This window comes from Eptesicus fuscus, chromosome 20 (assembly GCF_027574615.1).
Source record: "Eptesicus fuscus isolate TK198812 chromosome 20, DD_ASM_mEF_20220401, whole genome shotgun sequence".
NCBI lineage: Eukaryota > Metazoa > Chordata > Mammalia > Chiroptera > Vespertilionidae > Eptesicus > Eptesicus fuscus.
The window spans coordinates 21,152,732-21,177,119 of NC_072492.1; the positions used below are offsets into that span (position 1 = coordinate 21,152,732).

The 24,388-nt window shown below is 47.0% G+C and overlaps 1 protein-coding gene and 1 pseudogene across 1 annotated transcript; both read right to left on the minus strand.

Moving 5' to 3' along the window:
* Positions 1 to 4,893: 4,893 nt before the first annotated feature.
* Positions 4,894 to 6,825, minus strand: LOC103291683 (C-C motif chemokine 2). The gene is made up of 3 exons (XM_008147771.3): positions 6,655 to 6,825; positions 5,763 to 5,880; positions 4,894 to 5,394 (listed from the first exon to the last, which is right to left on the minus strand). The coding sequence occupies exons 1-3, from the start codon at positions 6,728 to 6,730 to the stop codon at positions 5,289 to 5,291; spliced, it is 300 nt and encodes a 99-aa protein (XP_008145993.1). The 5' UTR covers positions 6,731 to 6,825; the 3' UTR covers positions 4,894 to 5,288.
* Positions 6,826 to 9,587: 2,762 nt separating this feature from the next.
* Positions 9,588 to 9,732, minus strand: LOC114233887 (small nucleolar RNA SNORA48; annotated as a pseudogene).
* Between the last annotated feature and the right edge of the window lie 14,656 nt (positions 9,733 to 24,388).

A 24,388-nucleotide genomic window follows, 5' to 3' on the forward strand; every position in this document is an offset into this window, starting at 1 on the left:
CCACACTCACCTGTGCACATGGATCTCCTGGGGAACTCATATAATAGACCAATGGGAAGAGGAGCCTTCATTCATTTCAACATCCTAATTCATAGTCCTTGGGGAGGTACTGATGTTTTAGAAGGAACTCCAGTGACTTTAATGTATAGGAAACTTAGGATCTACTTGATGTTCAAAATAAGTCCATAACCTAAGGGCCCACTGATGAAAGGTGATTTGTACAAGGTGACCTCAAAATTTATATACCAAACCAGATCTCAAAGGCTAGGCCACGTGCCCAGCTACCTACTGTACACTTTTTCCTGGTCCCAGCTGTGGTAGTCTGAATAGTAACCCCTTCCCAAGAAGGACCACGTCCTATCCCTGGAAACTGTGATATGTTACCTGACATGGCAAAGGGACCTTTGCAGATATAATTATTTTAAGGATCTTGAGATGCTGAGATTATCCTGGATTATCCAGACAGGCCCAATATAATCACAAATCCTACCTAATAAAACAGTAATATGCAAATTGACTGCACATTTGCCACACCCAAGCCACGCCCACCAGCCAAGCCTCGCCCACCAGCCAATCAGTGCGAGTATGCAAATAAACCCGACCAAGATGGCTGTTAATTTGCATACATGGGCGCCCTGAGCTGACCCCCTGCGACGGATTGCAGGGAGCTGGGGTCTGCTCTGGCACCAGGCCAAAAGCCTCCAGCGGAGGCTTTTGGCCTGGAGCTGGAGCGGACACCCAGCTCCTGGCTTTCAATGGATGGTGAGCATGGCGGACACCCAGCTCCTTGCTCTGATTGGATGGTGGGCGTGGTGAGCGGACCCCCTGCCATCAAAAGCGGGGCCAGCTTCCCTGCCATGGAAAGCGGGAAGCTGGGTGTCCACTCTGGCTCCAGGCCAAAGGCCCCCGCCGGGAGCCTTTGGCCTGGTGCACAAGCAGACCCCCTGCCATCGATTACAGGGAGCTGGGGGTTTCTTCGGCCTGGTACACCAGCGGACCCCCTGCGATTGATCACCTGGGCAGGGAGCTTGGGGTCTGCTTTCTGCCTGGGCAGGAGCGGACCCCCTGCGATTGATTGTAGGGAGCTGGGGGTCCGCTCCTGCCCAAGAGGCTTTTGGTCTGGGCAGGCCTGGGCAGGAGCTGAGCCGGTGATCAGAGGGAGCTGGAGAGGCCTGGGCAGGGCCCAGCCCTTCATTGGTGTGAACTATAGAGGAAACACCTTTTCTGACTGCATATTGGATAAGCTTCCTGTATGCCACTGGTAATATTCTTAGTAACTTGGGTAATAAGAATCCAAAAAGGTGATCTAGGGTTTTTCCACCACACTTCTGGAGACAAAAATGAAGGTCTGCTGCTGGAAGGCTAAGAAATGTCATATCCTGCCCTAGCCGGTTTGACTCAGTGGATAATGCCTCAGCCTGCAGACAGCAGGGTCTGGGTTTGATTCTGATCAAAGGCATGTACCTAGGTTGCAGGCTCCTCCCTGGCTGGGGCCCAGATCAGGACTCATGCAGGAGGCAACCAATCAAAGTGTTTCTCTCTGTCTTTCCCTTTCTCTTCCACATTCTCTAAAAGTCAATGGAAACATACCCTCAGGTGAGGATAAAAAATAAAGAAATCCATATCCTATGAAAGACACATCTTGAAAATGCCTAAAGAAAGTTGTCATTTTTTCTTGGTGAAGGGACTGGAGTCTGTGTTGATGAAAACACCTTGGTGGCTGTGGTGACTGACAGTGGCTGCAGCAGCGGGGTGATGGGGCTGGTGCCTTCCCCTGACCAGCCTGGTTGCCTCCCACAAAGGGAGGCCAGACTGCGGCTTAGGTACGCTCCCTGTGGGGCATGGGCCTAAGCCGTCAGTAGGACATCCCCTGAGGGCTCCCAGTATGTGAGAGGGGGCAGGTTGGGCTGAGGGACCCCTGACCCCCAGTGCATGAATTTCGTGCACCGGGCCCCTAGTGTTCTTATAAGATGGAGGAAGGATAGTAAGAATCAGAGACCAGATGTGATGACAGAAGTAGAGGAGAGAGACAGACAGACATAGAAAGGGAGAGAGAGAGAAAGTGGGGGATTTAATGAGGCTTTGAAGATGGAGGAAGGGGGCCACGAGCTAAGGAATGCAGGAAGCTTCTATAAATTGGAAAAGGCAAAAAAAAAATGAATTCTGTTTTAGAGCCTCCAGAAAGACTTCTGATCTCCAGAGTTTAAGATAATATATTTGTGTTGCTTTAAGACATTAATTTTAGCCGAAACCGGTTTGGCTCAGTGGATGGAGCGTTGGCCTGTGGACTGAAGGGTCTCAGGTTCGATTCCGGTCAAGGGCATGTACCTTGGTTGTGGGCACATCCCCGGTGGGGGTTGTGCAAGAGGCAGCTGATCGATGTTTCTGACTCTCTATCCCTCTCTCTTCCTCTCTGTAAAAAATTAATAAAATATATTAAAAAAAAGACATTAATTTTATAATACCCTGTTATAGTTACAATAAAAAACGAATACAGATTTGTATAACTATAAGTAGGGTGCTGCTGTAACAAATAGTAAAAGTGTAGAAGTGGCTTTGGAATTTGACAACGGGCAGAGGCTGGAAGACTGTTTAGCATGCTAGAAAAAGCCCAGATTTCCTGGAATAGGCTGCTGGCAGCAAAGGAAATAAATACACTGTAGTTAACATTCTCTCCTCATGCTGGGCCTGTGGCCAATGCTTTGTGCTCACATTTCATCATGCAAGGAGTAAGGAATCCCAGGCTGAGCTGGATTCCAAATTTCTTCAAAATAAGTAGACGTGACTTGAAAAGGGAGTGTGGACAGATTATTTGGGGGTTTTAGCACACAACCACCCTTCTCGTGGCCTCCCCTCCTTCCAGACCCCACACCTCACCTGCCTGGCATTAGAGGGCCCATTGGTTCGCACTCCACTCCCTTTGCCTCTTGGCATCCACTGCAACTAGAGGTTGACTCCTGACCGGGGACTAAGGCTATAGACCGCAGGAGAGGGAGAGAGGCAGGGAGGGGCTGGACCTGGCATGAGGGCAGTGAGTTTCACACACCGCTGCCGGGAAATTGTCTGCTGACTGATGTATCAGGGCAGTTTAGAAAGTGTGACTTGAAGCTGTGGTGGAATCACCTCTCTTCCTCTCCAGCTCCCGCTGGTAGAAATGGAAGTTTTCTGAGAGACACACTCCCAGATCTTAACATCTAGGACCCATGGGGCTCCTATGGATAACACTAGGTTAGCCTCACTTTATCTACGGAGACTCAGAACACCCAGCCTGCTGGGTCAGTGCCAGTTCCGCAATTAAAGCCCACATGTCCTTCCTCCAGCCAGGGTCTCCTAGCCCCTCAGGCTGCCAGAAGCAGTGCCTGGTCTGGCTGGGCCCAGCAGCCATGTCCCCATCGGATTGGGAAGGTCAGTAGCATGCGAAATTTATTCGATTGGTAAGAAATCAGCTTTCTTAGAGCAGGGTCTGTCTGTGCCCCGCATGGGTCAGATACCTCCCAGGTTGGTCAGACACCATGCAAGGGAACACAGACTTTAGGGGGACATTCAGATAAAAAGGCCCATCCGTGGAAATGGATGATTCCGGCCTCCTGGGGTGGGGATGGGGGGATAGTGATAGGGAGAAGGACATTCTGGTTTCAGGGAAGCTGACTCCTTAAAACGTGGGTTGAGGAAGGGGATTGTGTACTTTAGGTCACAGGTCCGCCTCCTCCATCTACCACATTCAACATTTCACCTGCCCAACTCTTTCTTTTCCAAGGCTGACTCTGTGGTTCCATAGTCAGGCCCTCGTCACCTCCTGCCGGGACCATGGCAGTAGCCTCTCTCTTGTCCCTGTCTCTCCTGGTGTGCATGAAGCCACTAAGTTACATTTCCTGAAACTCACCTCAGGACCTCAGAACCTGGGGACCTCGGAACCTGGCGTGTCCTTCTTCAGGGGAGTGAATGTTTTCAACATCTTTTAACTTATGAAGTGGAGCGCTAACTAACCACTTTGAAATTCTAATTCCTTTACTCAACCTTCCTTTCTAAACATCCCTATCACCTGACCCAGGCATGGACCCCAATGGGAACCTGATCAGTTTAGTCCCTCTTAAAAAAAAATTATTTATTTTATTTTTTTAATCTTCACCCGAGGATATTTTTCCATTGATTCCCAACCAGGGCCCAGGCCTGGGAGGAATCTGCAATCAAGGTATGTGCCCTTGATCAGAATCAAACCTGGAACCCTTTGGTCCACAGGCTGATGCTATATTCACTGCGCTAAACTGGCAAGGGCAGTTTTCTCCCTCTTTGATGTACCTGTCATCATTTTTCTTTTACCTCTAGGTTTTTCTTACACTCTTCCTTCTCCTTTTCTTAATAATCTTGTAATTTTCTAAGAAAAAAGAAAGCCCACTTCTCATTCATCAAGGATAAATTCAAGTCGTACCCTCTTTATGAAATTCTGATCTAACTATCTTTTTGATGGTCATTAAATCTCCCCCTGATTTCCCAAAGTCTGCAGTGTCTGTATTACTCCAAGTTGGAGAATTAATTGAATGGGGAAAGGTTGGGGGTAGATGCAGTCGATTAGGGGAGAGATTGGGGGGTGGCTCAGGGACTCTAAGAAAAGAAATGGGAGTTGGACTCTTGCTAAAGGAGTCACAAGGGTAGTTGGGACTTGGGCAGACGGTGTTGGGGCTGGAATGGTAGGCGTAGAATGCCTGATTGAGTCTTGCCCTAACGGTTTTTGTATAGGCACTCAGATGAGCCCACCCAGGGGGAAAGACCAAGGCAATCCACGTTCTCATTCCTTCAAAACATGAGCCCTGTCCTCTGAAACCTTGCCCCTCCCTCATCATCAAGCAAATACTCAGCTTTTAAATTTCTTTCAAGAAAACACCAAAAGTCAGGTTTTGTACAAAAATATATATATTGCTCCAGAGTAACATCATATACATCTCCATAATAACGTTTTTAGCAATACCTTAGAATTTAAGACAACACGTGTTTGTATTCATGATTGTTGCAAGGACCCTCATGCCACTTCAGGAGTGGAACTGAAGTGCACCCCTGAGGGAAGCAATTTAGACAAAGGTCTCCAAGTCTAAAAAACACAGTGTCTGTGGGAGATAAACTTAAAACATCAATAACTTAAATAAGGTTAGCATTACTTAAGACATCATGTTTCATATCAATAAACAAAGTTCATATTCTTTGAAAATACAATAAAATAATATCAGAGGGCATTTAGGGAAAGTTAGGAGGAAATAAATTAGGCTTAGATTCTTGGGTTGTGGAGTGGGCATTCAAGGCTTTGGAGTTTGGGTTTTCTTGTCTAGGAGCTTCATGGAATCCTGGACCCACTTCAGCTGGGGGTCAGCACAGACATCCTTGTTCAGTTTGGTCGTGAAGCTGTGGGGAGAGAGGGCACAGTTAGATGCAGTTCCATTGAGATGTCAGCCTAGCTGTGCAGCTCAGTCTTCTCTTAAGTAGCTGCCCTGGGAACTAAGTAGAAGAGGGAGGAGGGAACCCAGGGCAAGCTGCTCCCCTAGCGGACCCAGGTGAAGCCATCCTGACTTCTGGCTGAAGACACTGGCATGGTCTGAATAAGCACCTGGGTGGAGAGTGATGCTGGGAGTCACGTTTTCCCTCCTGGCCTCAGGATTCCTACCGGGCACCTCCGGGGACTGGATTAGGTGGTGTAACTCTCTGACTCTAAGGTTTGAGGCTCCCTTTTCCTGAGGAAGAACTGGACCAGGGAGGGCTGGGGCTCAACTCACATCACAGCCTCTTTGGGGCACTTGCTGCTGGTGACTCTCTTGTAGCTCACCAGCTTCGGCATCGGGATCTTCTTCTCCGTGAATGTATAGCAGCAGGTGATTGGGGAGGTGACTGCGTCTGGAAAAGGAACAACAAAGAGAAAGCATTTTAGGTTGGACTCGATTCTTTTTATCTTAATCGGAGCAGAAAAGAAGTAGTTAGGAGAAGGCGAAGGGAAATCAGGAGTAGAGGTAGAACCCATTTGATTCCAATACTTCTGCGGATCCTGCAGAGCTAGAATGTCACACTGACTCAGTTTCCTATGCTGTGACATGGGTATAGAGCGCTGCTACTAGAGGGCAGGGGAGCAGCTAAAATGACATAATTCCTGGGAGTGTCACTAGGAGGAGCTAAGGATGCAGACTCTCGTGATCAGGGAAGGTCAGGGACCCCACTGTGGACCCCCCCTTTAGGCTCCATGTAACCTATGCCTGGCCATGAGTCTCCTGATGCCCACCGCCTCTTGCCAAGCCGTGTCTCAGGAAGCACAGTCCAGATGCTGGGGCTCTTCCTCTCGCCTTCACTGTACCTCCACACCCACCCATTGAGGCCCCCTGTCTGGGATCACCCCAGCCCCCCAAACACTGCTGAAAGGAGCGAGGTGGTGACTGCAGTGGGGGCTGTTTCCACAGCTGGAGCCCTGCAAGAGGCTGGACTTGGGGTCCACAGTTGGATTTCTCATTCTGCCTCTGCCCAGGAGCACCTGTGCGACCAGGCTCACGCCTCATCCTTCTCCGAGTTCCCTGACCTTGTTGTTAAAGTGAGGCTGGGGATCCCCCTTCTGCTCTCATGGGCCACGGGCACCCAGAGATGGGGTGATGTGCTTCCAAGGGAAGGCGGGAGGGGGCTTACCTGGCTGAGCGAGCACCTGGGTGGTGAGGGCGGCCACGGTGAGCAGCAGGCAGAGGAGCGCTGCGGAGACCTTCATGCTGGAGGCTGAGGAGACGAGCTTCAGGGAGAGAGTGGCTGGAGAGAGAGTGGCTGGTGTCTGAGCCTGTGAGCCTCTGTGCTGCTCCGGCTGCTCCACGTGCCTTTTATTGGAACCCCGGGGTGGGTGGGGCACTCCTCAATGAATGACGAAGTGAAGGGAACTCTGAGAAGTGCTGAGCCAGTGGAGCAGCCTGGGTGATTTCCAGGAAGAAGAGGAGGAAGCAGTGGGGGTCTGGACCCGGGCACTTTTGGGAGGGAAAGTGGGGGGGTATGGGGCACAGTTATATTCAAAGTGACCACAGACAGGAACCAAGTGGGTTATTCTTAAGGATTCTGCTTTCTCTGAAGTGAAAACCCTGCAGAAAATAACAGAAGCAAGGAAGCGGAGACAAGGGGGAAGGAAAGCATCCGGGCTCGCCCTGGCCCACCGTCAGACAACAGCCCAGGGGCCCTGGAGCCTTGGCAGACTCCCCAGCAGCGTACTAAATCCATCTGTTCTTTAAAATGCAGGGGGCGATTGGAGCTTAACAGAGCGACGGGATTTTGTAACCATAAGAGTAAATTCTAGGAATCGTGGATTCTTGGAAGAAGCCATGTATGTATTGCTGCAAAAGAAATATGCATGCCATACTTGCACAGCGCTAGCTCTGCGCCAGGAATTCTCTAAACCCTCTGCAAATGCTGATCTTTCCATTTTCCAACCCCATCTCGTAGGCGTCGTTAATTCCCATTTTACAGACCAGACAACCGAGGCGCAGAGGGGTTAAGAGCCTGCCCTAGTTCTCCTGAGCACAACCCTGTGTTCGTGCTGTCGCCACCATGACATGCTTCTGGACGAAATGTGTGCATGTCCTCCCACTGGCTGCCTGGTTATGTAGCTGGACTCCCCCCGCCCCCCCCCTAACCTCAGTGGTGGGCAACAAGTGTGCCCCACTCTGCCCCCATGGCAGCTGCTACCTCCACATCCTTCTGGATCCCAGGGAGCATGAGTGAGCAGAGGGACAGTATTATGGGACTCAAAGCACCTGCTTTGGGACTGCAGCTCTGCCTTCGATTTCCTTAGAGACCACAGAATCCTAGTAATTAAAATCCCCAAAGACCTTGGAATTCATTTCAGTGACCTCCTTCCTTTTGCAAATAGGATAGAATTCCTAGAGGCACGTTCATGGCTGAGAAGAGCCTGGTGGAATCCTCCCCCTGCCCTCGGTCCCCCACTCCCCATTCCACTGCCTTATGCTTCTGAGCCTCGCTTTGCCTCTGCCCTGTGGGCCTGGAAGGACCCGGTCACTTTTCTCTATTAAAGGGTCATTGAAACAATGTCTATAAAATGCATGGCCCTTCTTGTAAGACACACCTGCCAGTCACCACATGGGTAGTAAGGAACGGGTTATCTTGAACCAATGACTGTGTCTGGTCGGTAGTAAGTGGTCAGTAAGGCGAAGCGAAGGAAGAGCTGGTGTCACTGAGCGCTTAGGGGGGCCAGGGCTGCACTGAGGGTCTCCAGCATTGTCACTTTCATCCTCTATACAAGCCATCGTTTTTGGTCAAAACCGAAGTTAAGTGACTTGTCCAGGATCTCACAGGGAAGAGCAGGCGGGCTGAGATCCCCATCCAAGACACTTTGGCTCCAGAATTCCCACTCCCAGGCACTAGGCTTCATGTCTCACGATGGATCTTGGCTTCCTAGGGAATCTGAGAGCAGAGAATCTCCAGAGACCACTCCAGACTCCTGGGTATCATTCCAAAGAGGCAGCATGCCAATGACTCAGTTCATTCTTCATGAGTAAAATATTTCAGGAATGGAAACGGCAACTTTTGCAAGTCATCCCGGACCATCTCACCTTAACTTCCAGGAACTTACTCCTCATGCGAATGGGACCGCTCTCTAATCGTCGTGTCCTTTTCCATGGACTTGGACGGTGTCTCCTGTTTCCCTGTGGAATGCAGCCAGTCTTTCGTTCCTGTCTAGATTAACAAGTTTATTGTTTACTTTTTTAATAATCTTTTTAAATGTTTTTTATTGATTTCAGAGACGAAGGGAGAGGGAGATAGAAACATCAATGATGAGAGAGAATCATTGATTGGCTGCCTCCTGCACACCCCACATTGGGGATCTAGCCCGCAACCCGGGCATGTGCCCTGTCCAGGAATCGAACAGTGACCTCCTGGTTCACAGACTGATGCTCAAGCACTGAGCCAGCTGGGCTAGGTTAACAAGTCTAAAGATGTGGAGAGGTTTGGACAGTGCAGGTCCACTTATGTATTTAAAAAAAAATAAATACTGTAAACGTATTTTCTCCTCTGTATGTTTTCTCAATGGCATTTTGTTTTTGCTAGCTTACCTTATTGTAAGAATACAGTATATAATACATATATCATAACAAATATTTGTTAATACACTGTTTATGTTATCAGTGAGACTTCTGGTCAACAGTAGGCTCTGAGTAGTTAAGTTTTTGGGGGAGTCAAGAGTTATATGTTGCCCTGGCCGGTGTGGCTCAGTTGATTGAGCATGATCCCCTGCACCAAGAGGTCGTCGGTTCGATTCCTGGTCAAGAGCACATGCCCAGGTTGCGGGTTCGGTCCCTTGTCAGACGTATAGGAGGTAACTGATTGATGTCTTTCTCTCTCTCTTTCTCCCTCTTTCTCTAAAATCAATAGAATCATATTTTTAAAAGTTATATGTTGATTTTCTTTTTTTTCCCCAGGTATAAGCTTTATTACTTTACTCTTAATTTCTTTCATAACCTTGTTTTTCCTTTTGTACATGTGTATTTTTTTTCTTTGTATAAGCAATCCCATCTTTTTTTTCTCTTTTTTCTTTTTTTTTTTCTTCTTTCTTTTCTTTTTTCATTTTATGTGCCTCAGGCATGAAACAGCTCTGGCCACTGACACAGGCATCAAGCTAGGATGAACTAAGGACTGTACATCTACTTTTCCTCTGATTGATATAAGAGCAACACCACTAATGAGGTGTCTCCTTGCCCATTGCCAGAGGGTTATATGTTGATTTTCAACTGCGTGGGTGGGGGTGGGCACCCTAACTCCTGGGTTGCTCAGGGATGCACTGTGTTCTCCCTGGCTCAGCAATGTCGCTCTTACTCCTAGTGTCCTGGATGCTGAGACTCTAAGCCTGTAGAGATCATGTACTTCAGCCTCCTCTTTTTCTGTGAGGAAACCGTATTCCAGAGAGGAAGACCGGCTGGCCCATGGCTGCCCGGGAAAGCGTGCTGGCTTTGCCAAGTCCCTAGACAGACCTCGGAGTATTAGAGTTACGTCTCTGCTTCGGAGAGGAATCATCGCTTTTGAGAAGTGATTTGGTCACTGCAAGTGTCAGATGATAAACAGATGAAAGGTGAAAGTGTTTGAATCAGAAGAGAAAGTGTCTGGGAGGTATAGCCATCCTCCGACCCCCCTTCTGCTCTCCCCAGTGGGAGGCCAGTCACCGTGTGGGAGAAATGAGTGGAAATTCCCGCTCTGAGGCAGCCTTGGAAGTTCCCCGGATCCCGTGGAAGAGATAGGCCTGCCAAGCCTGCATTCCAGATCCTGGGCCTGGAGCTGAGGAACGCCTTGGCTCACGTGGTCAGGGTTGGGCCCCTGCTGGTAGCAGGGGCAGGAGGGGTTAAAAGGGGAAAAAGGCCCTGGTGTGGAGCGTGGGAGGGAGGGAATCAGGGTCAAGGTTTTGCTATTCTTCAGAATCTTTGATCCCTTTGGGACCCCCTCCCCATTAAATCATAGATGAGAAATGGAAAAGTTCCTCTTGGTGAATAATACTTTCTTCCTTCCTCCCAGTGAGGCAACCACCCTCACCCCCCAAAACTGGCATCCTCCGCGTGGGCCTTTGTCATTGCCCAAGACTCCCACTCAGTGCCAGGGGTAAAGGAAAGAGGAACTAAGAGTGAGCTTTCTAGAAATCAGAAGCCAGCACCTAGCGCCCTGCCCTGGCCCTTTCTGTGTGTGCCCCGTCCCCCCTCCCCCTTTCCCCCTCCCTCCGATCCTCGCCTGTGCTTGCTGATGATTCCATGAGACCCTTCCGGTCCTTTCCAGGCCTCCCCCATGCCTCCCCCTTCCCTTCTCCTCCAGGTTACCTCTGAGCTCCAGTTAGACCAGAGCCTGTCTCCCCAACTCTGCCATGCTCTCTCTTCTTTTCAAGGACTGGAAATCTATCCTTTACTCTGGCTCAGTACATCAGATATGACTAAGACCTTAGAGATCATCTTCCCATTTCACTGATGGAGAAACTGAGGCCTGAGGTGACTTGAAGACACATGGCAGTCTGCTTGCTCACTGCTGGGCCCCCAGCGCCGCACTCTGTCTGATGCACGGCACTGGCTCCTTATTAGAACACTCATCTAGTCGGCATCTACTCTGTGCAGAGATCAGGTGGGGGGACTGGGGAGGGGGGGGGGGGGGGGGGGCAGTGAACCCGGTGTGAGGCATGCTTTCCAGGAGAGATGATAAAGGACTTCATGGGAGGTAGGACTGAGTTCATGAATAAGCCTGAGTGTTGCTCACCCCAAGCTTCGGTCATTTCCTGTGTCCTGGGGTGGATCAGCCAAGGACATGGGAGGGTCAGTGGTGGGACAGCCTCTGGGGAGAGAAAGGGAAGGTTCACCTGCAATGGCCTGGGTTGGTGGTGGTGGGCAGTGGTGTCTCAGCCACATGGGGCTTGTCACTTAGGCTGTTTTCTGGGCCAGCCCCCACGGACCAGCCCTCATGGACCAGCTTCTGAGCCCTACAATGAGGGGGCTGCTGTGGGTGAGGGGTCAAACCTAAGTAATCTGTTAGGATGACAGGGGTGTGGGACACTCAACAGCTCCCTAGATAGACTGTAACTTGGGGCTTGCATTGCCCAAGATGGCCTGGGCAGTGAGATGAGGCGGTCACAGGGACTGGGAGCACACCTGGGAGCACTGAGGTATCCCGTGAGGGCGCTGAACTGGGGAAGTCTTAGGGAAACAGAGATCATGAGGAGCAGGTGATAGAGACAGAGGAATACTGTCTTGACAGCCTTTCATTGAATCCTTGTCTGAACACCTGTGCTGAGGCACCTGAGGAAAACACAAGGGGCACACAGAATCCGTGCAGCAGTGAAGAGAGGCAGAGCTGTGAGCCCTGCTGAGGGGCTCAGGGAAGCCTTCAAGGTGGCACTCTCATTAGTTCTGTATGTTTTTCTTGATTTCAGAGAGGAAGGGAGAGTGTGTGTGAGAGAGAAACATTGATGATGAAAGAGAATCATTGATCAGCTGCCTCCTGCACAGCCTCTACTGGGGATCGAGCCCACAACCCAGGTATATGTCCTGACTGGGAATTGAATCATGATCTCCTTGTTCATAGGTCAACTCTCAACCACTGAGCCACCCCAGCTGGGCCATGGTGGTACATTTAAGATGGGCTGTGGAGTTGGCAGGTTTTGAGCCTTGCATGATTATTGGATGGGGGAGGGGTGTATTTTGGAGCAAATGTACAGAGACTGCCAATGTCAAGTGCTTAGACCTCCCCTTGCAGCTTGTTAAAGTGCAGGTTCTGGCTCAGCAGCTCTTGGGTGGACCTGAGATACTGCGTTTCTCACCAGCTCCAAGGTGATGCTGGTGGTACGGGTCCAGGGTCCGCTTAGAACAACCTTCAAAGGGTTCAGCGTGGGAAATGCTGGTCGAGTGTGGGAAACAGGGAGTCGTTCATTTTGTCTAGGCCAGGGTTCTTGTCTGCGGCTCTTGGTTAGGCGTCAAGAGCCATCTGAGATTGTCTTGCACGTTTATGTGATTGAGGATTTCTCTGGCAAGAGGGTTCACTACTCCCATCAGATCAGCACAGGCATCCGTAACCTCCCAGGAGCTCAGCACCCTTGAACCTATCAAACATAGGTAGTTCTGGTCTTCACCCTGTAACTTTACTAAGTGAAGCCATATTTTATCCAAGCTTTCTCCCCATCCTCAGATGACTGCCAGTGTGTGTTGGGGCACCCCTGGGCTAAAGTGTAGGGTACATGAGGTAGGGGCTGTGCTGGCCGATGTGGGTGGCAAGAAAGAGTAAGAGAAGAGGAGGGAGAAAGAGGAGTCAACCTAGAGTCACGGGATGACTCCCAGATAGTGTCAGACACGAGGGCCCGAGGCCTGGCCTGCCTGTCTCTAGCTGTGTGGCCTTGCACAAGTCACTTGACCTCTGTAGCCTCTTCTGTGAAGTGTGACTAGTAAGACATTGTCATGCGACTTGCATGAAATAAGAAAGCAAGGGTGCTTGGCAAGCAGTGTGTAAACAGCTGTGTCACCTTAAGAGCCTGAGCAAGCCACAGTCCCCATGCAACTTCAGGGCACACAGGGCCAGTCCCAGCAGTACAGTCCAAGCCTCCGCTCTGATTATTTGCTACGAAAGCGTATTGGGCATCTATAGTATGTAATGCAGTGAGGTTTCCTAAGCTCTTTCTCACCTCTGTTCTCTTGCCTGATGTGGACAGAGAGAGCCTTTGGGGGCTAACAACAACAACAACAACAAAAGGGTCAGAGAGGGCAGCCCCAGAATTGAGTTAGTGCCTCTGCCTCGCACACAGTCGCCTGCTCTCACCGAACATTCCCAGTCTGATAGCCCCCTCTGCTTCTAGAACTCTCCATGCCCCTTCATGGCCCTTGCCCATACTAGATTTCAGCACCTGGCACAGTGTCTTTCACCTAGTAAGTCCTCAATGAACATTGTTTGAACCTAGGAAGAGCCCAAGAATTTCAAGTCATTCCCCCAGATATCTGCTTTGGGGGATGGTTTAACAGCAGACAGGGAAATGAGTCGAGAAGCAAGATTTTGGTTGCCCAAGTTCCCCACTTCTTCTATTTGGGGATGAGATCGTGGCAGTGCTAGGAGGACAGTATGGGGCAGACAGTGATTTTCAGGGCCCCTCTGGATCCTTCTTTGCCGATGGTCTGTCTCTCTCTTGGTTGCAAAACGCTGCCCACTGAAAAAGGGAAACTTCAGCTCCCAGAATAGCTCTTTCTTTGCTAGTTGGTTTCAGCTGGCTTCCTGGTAGAGCCCCAGGTTGCAAAGCACTGGCTTCATTCAGGAGCATTTACTATAAATTGGAGTCTGAGAGTGAGAATAGAGAATAGAGTCTGGATGAGAATACAGATGACTTCTGTCTCGGGGAGAAGTTGGGGAAAATGGTTTTGCAAAGCACACACACCTCTTGTGACTTAGAGGCAAGGATTTTAAAACAAGGCACTAGGAAATGGTTCAATTCTGCAACTTTTCATTGCTAAAAATATAGCTGGGAACAGCAGGCATGCAGGAGTTAGGCCCAATCTATCAGGGGCAGGGACCTGTGTCTGTGTAGTTCACTCTGGCATCTCTAGCATTACCACCTAGCATTAGGCATGGAACAAATATATGAGGAATGAATGGATTAGGGGGGAAATCAGAGCGAGAAGGTGCCATGGAGATCCCAGAGCTAAAAATCCCTGCCCTACTTAATTTAAAATGGGGAAAAGAATGGTGCCCAGGATTTTAGTACATTCATAAATCAGTGCAGATCATCTGTGTGTATATATGTGTGTGTATTGTGGGAAGTGCCTGGTGACACATCTTGACATTTCCCAGGGAGGCTGCCAGCTGCATTTTTCTGTGGGGGAAACAATTCTTCATTTAGAGAAATCTCAATGAGGCTGTGGAAGGAGGCACTCGCTGTAAACAGGCACTCAGTGTTCTGCAGGAAGGGAGGAAAGCACCGTCGGCGACCCTCCTGACTCTCTTGAGCTGGACCCAGGGGAGGAAATGGACAAATGGACATTCACTTAAGGACCGAGAGACCTCCGAAGGGGAGAGGAATTGAGGTCTTTTCTTTTGAGTCCAAAATTATTAGACACTCTCTGATCGGTGGCCTGGGTTCCAAGCTTGGCGAAGTCAGCGAGGTGTGTGTGTGTGTGTGTGTGTGTGTGTGTGTGTGTGTGTGTAAGGGCTGAGCTGGGAAGACCCGCTGGACCCTCCATGTGGATGCAGTAGACATATCTTCAGGACAACAGCCAAACCTGTGAGTTAAAACTGAAGATGCTGCAACCTTGGGACACCCAGGGTGGCACCATGGCTGAGACTGTGGGGGGCATCGTGAGAATAAGGAACAGGGAAGAACTTTGGGTGGGTGGTGTGGGGTCAGCTCTCCACCGTTACCCCTCTGGGAAGTGGCAGAAGCAATGACAGCCAGGAGGCCTGGTCACTGAACGGCGAGTCAGATCACCCAGCTCTCACTTTGCAGGAATGAGTAGGTCCCCAAGGTTCTCAGGCACCGTGAGGAAGTTGGGAGAGGGTGCTTAAGCACAAGCGATTAGATTTCCTCCTGATTGGGACAACTTGGGGTGCTAGTGATTAACTGAATATAATAACAGGTATGAGTCACCTGTGCCCTGAGGTGACAGGAGAGACTGTCAGTCACACACACACTCCTGTATTGTGGGCAGGTCGCCGCTCCAGCACATGACCTGCCCACTTCAATTTCCCTACTCTGTCCCCAAGACAGTTAGGATGTGCTCATATTCAAATAATTATGACAAGCTTTGCCATGATACAATTCTGATTTCATGACGATGGTAAACGTTAATTGTAAGTATTTACTGAACACATTCAAGAACTCACGTGCAGTCACGAGGGAAGATTTCAAAACTGTGGGCCTTGGGTACCCACAATCGTAATTTCTTAAGTGTGTTTTACGATTCAGTAAACCATGTGAATCTAACAAGAGCATTGCAATGTGGGTGAGACTGATATCATCATCCCCGTGTTACAGATGAGGAAATTAGGGTTTAGAGGTTGACTTGCTCAAGGACAAGGGACCTGGGAATTGGACATGTGGGATTGAAATCCGGTCGCTCTCCCTCCAAGACCAGTCTTCTCAGTCTTCTTTAGGCTCGGCCAGTCTTGGCCTTCTCCTGGTTACTCTCCTTTCCCTTCCGCCTAAAGCTTTTCGGCTCACCTCCGTCCACTGTATAAATGGAAGACTTGGTAAGGAGGTGGAAGGTTAAGGAAAGGAAGAAGTTAGGGGATGTAAATGAACTAATAAGGAAGTTCTCTAACATCCTTCAGATCCCTCTTCAAATGACTTCATCACCACATTATTTCAGCCCCTGCTCCTTGGAGGCCACTCTCTGGCCTCTGTCATCAACCTGAACTTCTCCTTTTCATGGTGTTCAACTTAGTGATACACTTCTCTGACCACAGCCTTCCACTCCCTTCCCCTTCAGCAGCTCTGTACCTACTGTGTCAGCTCCTCCAGGTCCCTCCCTACTGTGTCAGCTCCTCCAGGTCCCTCCCTACTGTGTCAGCTCCTCCAGGTCCCTCCGTCCCCACCTGGTCTCCTTGCCTTCCCAGCCCACATCCTTACCATCACACTTATTCCCTATTTCCATGCGTCTGTCTCCCCACTTGCCAGTGGCTAAACCCAGGTTATCTGGTCACCCCCTGATTCCGGGTCCCTCCCAGCTGCCAGGCTTACAGGATGTCTTGTGTCCTTGATGACGATGCCAGCGATCCTTTCACATATCCCTCATTATTTCTTTCTGCCGGACTCCACAGTGGCTCTCAAACCTTCACCAGGCCCTTGCATCTCTTGCTCCAGCCTCAGGCTTTGGCACTCTCAGGAGACGATATATTCTTCCACTTAAAGCAGAGACTATGGCCTGGCTGACGTGGCTCAGTGGTTGAGCATTGACCTATGAACCAGGAGGTCACAATTCAATACCCAGTCAGGGCACATGCCTGGGTTGCGGGCTCGATCCCCAGTGAGATGTGCAGGAGGCAGCCAATCAATGATTCTATCTCATCATTGATGTTTCTCTCTCTCTCTCTCTCTCTCTCTCTCTCTCTCCACTCTCTCTCTCTCTCTGAAATAAATTAAAAAATACATTTTTAAAAATCAGAGATTATGAGATACAGAGAACAGACAGACAGACAGTTGTCAGAAGGGAGGGGGATTACGGGACTGGGTGAAAAAGGTGAAGGGCCCTAACCGATTTGGCTCAGTGGATAGAGCATTGGCCTGCGGACTGAAGGGTCCCAGGTTTGATTCCAGTCAAAGGCATGTACCTTGGTTGCGGGCACATCCCCGGTGGAGGGTGTGCAAGAGGCAGCTGATCGATGCTTCTCTTCATCGGTGTTTCTCTCTCATTGATGTTTCTAACTGTCTATCTCTCTCCCTTCCTCTCTGTAAAAAATCAATAAAATATATTTTTTAAAAAAGAAAAAGGTGAAGGGATTAAGAAGGACAGATTGATAGTTACAGAATAGTCATGGGGATGGAAAACACAGCACAGGAAGTCTACTCAATAATATAACTATGAATGGTGTGCGGTGGGTACTGGAAATATACCCTGTAAAGTACATGATTATCTGACTGCTGTGCTGGACACCTGAAATTAATACAAAATAATATTGAATGTAAACTGTAATTGGAAAAACATAAATTTATTTATTTATTTTAAATGTATCTTTATTGTTGAAAGTATTACAGATGCCCTCTTTTTCCCCATTGAGCCCCTCCTTCCCACTCCTGCCCATAAATTTTCTTTTAAAGCACAGACTAGGTCCTGCTTTAAAAGAAAAGGAGAAATACTTTTTTTTTTTTTTTTAAACAATGAAGCAGTCTTGAACATGTTGGTTGGAAGAAGGGAGAAGAAGAGTGGAAAGAGGGAAATGGGAAAGGCATGGAATTTCTCCTAACCTAATTTTCCCTGAAACTCTCTTCTCTCTTTTTTTCTTTTCATGGGAAAATCCTTGAATGATTGATCTCTACTTGTGGGTGTCTACAGCCTCACCTACAATGAACCCCTTAACTTATTGCCATTTACTTTCTACATCCACCGTTCAACTGAACATTGTATGGTCTCATTAGCAACCTCCTCATTGCTTAATCCGTACAAAGAATTCTTTTTTCCCCTTTTAATTTATGAATCTTGCCATATTGAATATATGATAATTTACCATTTTTTCTTTTAAATCAGAAATAAATTTCAAATCACCAATGTTAACTATAGTTGCAGAAATAAAGTATTTTTATCCTCTAATAAAGTAATTACTGTACAATTGTCCTAAAAAAATTTCCCTTCCTTACTATATTTCAAACCTGGGTAACCAAACATCTTCATTAAAAAGGTAGAATTATTTTTTTTAAGTATCATACAATATTCCTATATATTTAAAAGATTATATTTCTGTTTCCAAAATGGTTTTACATAACAAATTGAATGTCTCTTCAAATATTTAATAAGTGATTTGGGAGTTTAATTTTTAAACCTTTTATATTAATTGATAACAAAAATGAAAACTGCAGATCTCCTCAGCACAGCATTTAGAAAAACAGGTAAAATGTAACTGCACAGGTTTTAAATTAATGTAGCCTTGTTGCAAGACAAGATCTTTGAAAAACAAAATGATTCCTAAGATGCCGGACATTCTGTATGTCCCCATGAAGCATTTTTTAAAAAAGACTCTGAACAGTAATAAAAGACATCTGACCAGTTAGCATAAAAGATTTCTTTGGATAAGTATGAAAAACTATCACTTCTTACTGGTGTTAAGAAGCAAATTGCTTATAAATACCGACAATATGAAAAAAGTAGAGTTCAGAAAATCAGGAATTTCAAAAACAATCGGTAGGACTCAGGTCTTAAAAAATTCCTTCTGCTATTTAATCTCATTACATGGCATTTCCTCTCCAATACTTAGCCTTTGTGTTGATATCCTGGCAACCATATTAGGCAACTACTTCCTGAAAATAATTGAAAAAATGTAGGCTGATCTTGGCAGAGTCTTCCTCTCTCATTACAAATTTAGATAATATCTAATAAGGCTTGGTGCTTGGCATTCTAAACTTCCTCAGAGTGAAATTATGGTGCAGAATACCCAGTACGAAACATGAAATGACAAGTAATTTTTAAAAAAGCAACCAACGTTTGGTAACATTGGATGAATGGTTGTTTTTATTAGTCTATGTTCCCTCCCCCCATTGCATCAAATTTGGTGTCACATTAGATATAGGTAGAGTCAGCCTTTCACATAGAATTTTGTCTGGATCATACAGCATAATTCCTCCTCCTCCTCCTCCTTCTGTCCTTCCTCCTCCTCTCATTATAAGAAAATAACAGTAAGAATAATTCATACCTTCCATATTATTAATCAAATACATTCCATTTGCTTTATTTCCTCTTTTTTGATTGACAAAGAATCTTGGCAAGGAATATCTTTATCACAAAACTTTATTGATCCATCCGTGTCTCATACTAAAAAGAAAATCTTGATGGAAATATAAGAGCAATATCAGGACCTAAATGCTGTGCAGCATAGGAGTTGGCAAACACTTTTGATAAAGCCCAATTAATATTTTAGGTTTTGCAGCCCACATAGTCTTGGTTGTAATTGCTCAGCTCTGCTCTTACACTGTTGATGCTTGTCTTTTATAAAATTTAGCTATTTGGTTTATTATGAGTTTTTGGATGAACTTTGAGCTTTAAGATACTGCATTATAATATTATTTATCTTTATTATTAAGTTTCTGGGCACCCCTTACATTTTGTGCCCAAGGTGCCTCACTTGTCTTAGCCTAGATTCTACCCTGTGTAACTCAAATGCAGCCATAAGCAACACATAAATATATCAGCATAGTGGTATCCCAATAAAATGTTGTCAACACTGAAACTTGAATTTCACATGTCATGTCATATTATGTTTTTGTTTTCATCCACTTCAAAATCATGAAAACAACTCTTAGGTAGAGGATTGTACAAAAACAGGCAGCTGACTAAATCTGGCCCTTAGGTCAGAGTTTACCGATTCCTCCTTTAGAAATTCAGGTATGTCCTGTTTTTTAAGAAGGAAGGTCACATTGATATTAAGAAGGCTATAAAACAATAATAGTTTTGTTAGCAGGATAGAACTATGAGTAACTATTTCCTCTATAACTTGGTTTTGTTGCTTTTATAATTAAAACTATTTAAAATATGAACTGATGCCTGGCCGGTGTGGCTCTGTGGTTGAGTGTTGGCCCATGAAGCAGGAGATCACGGTTTGATTCCTTGTCAGGGCACATGCCGGGATTGTGGACTCAATCTCCAGTGGGGATTGTGCAGGAGGCAGCTGATGGATGTTTCTCTCTCATAGATGTTTCTATCTCTTTATCCCTTCCCCTTTCTCTCTCTCTCCTGAAATGAAGCCGACTTGTGTATTCAGTACATTATGACTGCCTCTCCTTTATTGTTAATGAATTCACAGGTTTTCTGATTCTTGGTCCAGATGACTCACCATTTTCTGCTTTGAGTACCACATAGACCACAAAATTGATGAGATTCAGCTAAAGGGGTATTTAGATGGAACTTTATAGCTGTTACCACCTCTCCGTAAGGCCTATGGGTGCTGACTGAGCAACAGGGAGAGGATGGGCTGGGACGAGCCTTGCATCAGGGACGGCTCAGAGACTGGCAGAATCAGACTGGAGGTGCTGCAGCCGCAACCACATTTTCCCAGAAGCAGCCCAATCTCGGAGGATCTCGGGAGTTATTGTGGGGTGGGGGTGGGGGGACAGCAAGTGAGAGCCTCACATACTGCAGTCCCTTCATCCCACATTGGGCCATAGGAGCCTGGCTCACTCCACCTTTACACAAAACCCCATTCTCCTGGATGCCTGGTCTCGCTTCTCAGAGTCACAGTGCAGAAGCCAGGCCAGGTGCATGGGACTGGGGCTGTGGCCCAAAAGCTGGGCATGGGAGGGGCTGCTTAGGCCAGAACAGGAAAGGGAGTCTTGCATGCTGATGCCACAAATGTATAGCCTTCTCGAAAGGCGTAAGGGTCTGGGGCCATGACACAGGTTTCTGGAGCAGACCCCAGAGGCCCAATGCCAAGGCCACAGCCACCTCCAGTTGAAGGGAGAGCTCTGTGGGGAAAAACAAGCAAACAAAAAAAACAACGTATAAAGAATTCTTCATACCTCTGACGGAACGTGAAGTCACTGCCAAGTTAACGCTGTCACCATGCCCCCTTTCAGGAAATCCTGCCCCTCCTATTTGTCTGGGCTCCATTCTCATATTACTCTCTGCTTCTTCCTTTTTCCATTGTATTTATTTACTGATTTATCTTCTCTGTTTATCCCTAAATACTGGTCTTCTCTAAGGATTCATACTTTTATTCTCACTTTTCACAAGAATTTGCAAATTGGTGGCCCTTTGGATGAAGCATATGTTCACAGGTTCCCTCTCCTGTCCCCACAATGTCTCATTATCTATTCCTTGGCTCCCTTCACTCAGTTGGAATTTGTTACCTTTGGCTCAGACTCCCTATCCTGTAGATTTTCAGTTTAATTCTCATTACCCTTTAGATGAGCCCTAGACTGGAGTTCTTGTCTGCCCACTGGGCATTTATACCTGGGCGCCACTCAACTTCAATACGTTCACCCTTCCTTCTTTGTATCTTTCCTCCCTTCCTCTTTTCCTTCCTTCTGTATTTTCTTCTTTCAAGCAAGATGTAATAAGCCCCTGAGGAAGATGCAAAGTTCCTATCTGAGAATCAGTTTGGTTGGAAGATGTGGTTTAGAACTGGTGTTGACGTTGTGTTTGCATAAGAGGCCCATTTTTCCCCCCTAGTTTATTGATTTGGGGTTACTTTAGGTGGGGTCTCTGTGGAGAATTTTTTCAGGAAGTATTTTAAAGTTCCTCTCACCAACCATTGATGCCATCACCGTGTATGCCTACTCTGCCAGGTAGGATGCTGATTGTGAGGAATGCAGATCAATCCTAATCCAAAGTCCCCGGTCTCATCACCCTCCTCCCAGCTCTGCTTCCTCCACAAAGAATTCAGATGCCTGCTCATCTAGGAGGCCAAGCTGGAAAGCAGAGATCCATCTTCAGCTTTTCCTCCCCACATCCTTCCACATCCACTTGGTCACTAAGACCTGACAATTGCAGTTCTGAAGGATCTCATGCATTCATTTCCTCTTCTTCATCCCAGATGGCCCTGCCTCTGTTTGAGTTCTATTAAAACAGCTGATTTCCTGCAAGAGAAGCTCTATCATCCAGTCCATCCTTTATACTGATGTCAAATTTATCTATCCCAGACCACCAATCTTACCTGCTAAAAATGTGTTAGTGGCTCTCCTTATCTACTTGATGGAGCCCAGCTTCTTAGTATGGCCATCAAGAGACTTGACCTGGCCCCAGCATACCATTCAGGCCACATCTCCCTTATGAATCACTCTTGTAGTAACACCAATTGGCTTATCTTTCCCAGAACATGGCCCTTGCATGCATGGTTTCCTTTGTCTGGAAAGGTAGCTGGGACTTCTCCAAGAAGTCTTTCTGGACACACAATTCTTTGTCTTCCCTTAAAACTCTACACCTTCCTCTTTTTCAGACTTGATGACACTCTGCATTTTAAAGGTTAGTTATATGTATGTCTTCACCACACTATAAGTGAGGATAGGTAGGACCTACTTATCCTTCCTTGACTCTATTTCAGCACCTAGGATAGGGCTAGCATTCATTTATTCACCGTTTATTTATTCAGTTGACAAGCAATAATTAAGAGCCCAATCTGTGCTGAACATGAGCTCTGTACTAGGCACATATTTCCTGAATGAATGAATGAATGAATGAATGAATGAATGAAGAGCCTGGGAATTGTTATACTTCAGCTAAACAAAAGTTCAAAATATAAAAAAAAAAAAAAAATTGGTGTTTTGACTGGATTTAAGCTGCCCTGGGCATCCATCCAGCAGACTCATTCCTCCCACTGACTCACTGTAATGCCTTGGCTGAGGGGTTGACTATCTTAGGACCTCATCTGAAAAGGAGAAATGAGTTTTGTTTGTTCCATCATTTTTTCACTTCCGAGGCAGCTGTGGAGGAAGGAAATATCTCAGTTTGGGAAATTCCCCATTGGATGGGGTATCAGGTTCCATGCCCACAGCCTCAGCCTTAGTATCACTTCACTTCATACCCAAAACAGCCTTGTAGAAGGAGTAGGTCAGGGACAATCATGCTATCATATAGAGAGGTCAAATGACCTGGCCCAAGGTCAAGGGCACAAACATGACAGGGCAAGGATTGGAAAGCAGATCTTTGGCATCTATGACCAGACCAGTTTGGAACCTCCAATACTGCTTTGCCAAGTATCCTGGCAAGAAAGTGGCTCCTGACACCCAGATTTGAAACCCAGTGAAGTCCACAGTCTGGGTCAGCTCTCACATCTTGGCCAAAACTGCATCCTCCTCATTGCTGTTTCTCGGATGTGCTTTGCAATGTAATTCTTACCTTCACTGCCTTGGGCCAAGCATCCAGACTCTGGTTCCCTTCCTGGTCACCAGCTTCTGCTGCTCATTTTTTCTTAGAGTTATTTTTTCTAGTTCTCCATTTTTTTTCTTTCTCTCATTTCATTTTCATCTCTGGAGACTTGTCTTTATCTAAACTGGCAGTTTTGGTTCTATCAGACATCCCACTTTGAAGGATGACGTCTGTTTGTCTAGGGGTGGCATTAGTGTCTAAACCTTCTAGTTAAAATAAAGTCATAAAAGCCTTTTGCTCCCTCATTATTTGCATCTTGCAAAGCAAGCAGGTCTTCCACCTTTCTGGGGGCTACTGGACTCAGGCCCTTGGGGAAATCAAGAGGCAACTCTGGCTCTAGACCTTAACTCTTTGCTTGTGGCCTTTTCTTCATGGCAACCAGAGCTTAGAGTTCATAACACTCTGTCAGCCTAAGAGATCACCCTTGCCACAGGTAAGAAGGTTGGTTGTCATGAGCATTGCGTGTCTAGGTTGAGAATGGGAAGGCATGGAAGAGACAGTGGCACCCAAGTCACATTTTGCAGATTGAAGATCCTAAAGCATGGAGAAAACAGTGGCTTGCTCAAAGTCACACAGCAAATTAGTGACAAGGGCTTGGTCTGAAATTTAGGTCTATGACTTCTTTCCTGGGAAGGAGTCTGTCCTCTGCCACAAGGAACTTATCTTTGATCAGGATACATACAAGAATCAACCAATGAATGCATAAATAAGTACAACAACTCTCTCTCTCTCTCTCTCTCTCTCTCTCTCTCTCTCTCTCTCTCTCTCTCTCTCATAAATCTAAAAACACACACACACACACAAAAAAAAACACAAAGAAAAAATTCTTACAGTCATTCCTTCTTCATACCTTTAAACTTGAAGAAGTTGCCTGGAGGGGGTTATATCTCTGGGTCAGATGCTAGCTACAGAGCTCTTTACGGACTTGGTTTCAGCCATCTGAAGCATCAAGGAGGGAAACTGAGGAATGGGCATGTTAACTGCTGGTCACTCACCTGCCTGTCCCCAAACTGCAGGGACACCTGCCTGCGCTCCCAGGGTGGAGAACCCTCTAAGGCCAGTGAACAACCTGTGCCCAAAGGAGAGCCATTCTCCTGCTGTCTTTCCCGTTATTCGATTAGAGGTATGTTGCATTTTCTAGTTGATCAAGTTCATTTGCATATTGTCTCTCATTTCTGGTCTCTACACAGCCTGTTGTAATAGGCACTCTATTTCCCCATTTTATGGCTGAGAACCTAAGGTTCACAGAGGTCAAGCACCTTGGCCAGGGACATGGGACTAGCGAACACCAGAAGCAAAGCTCTAAATCTGGGGCTGTTTTGCTCTACTGCTCTCTCACACACAATCATATTATTAAATGT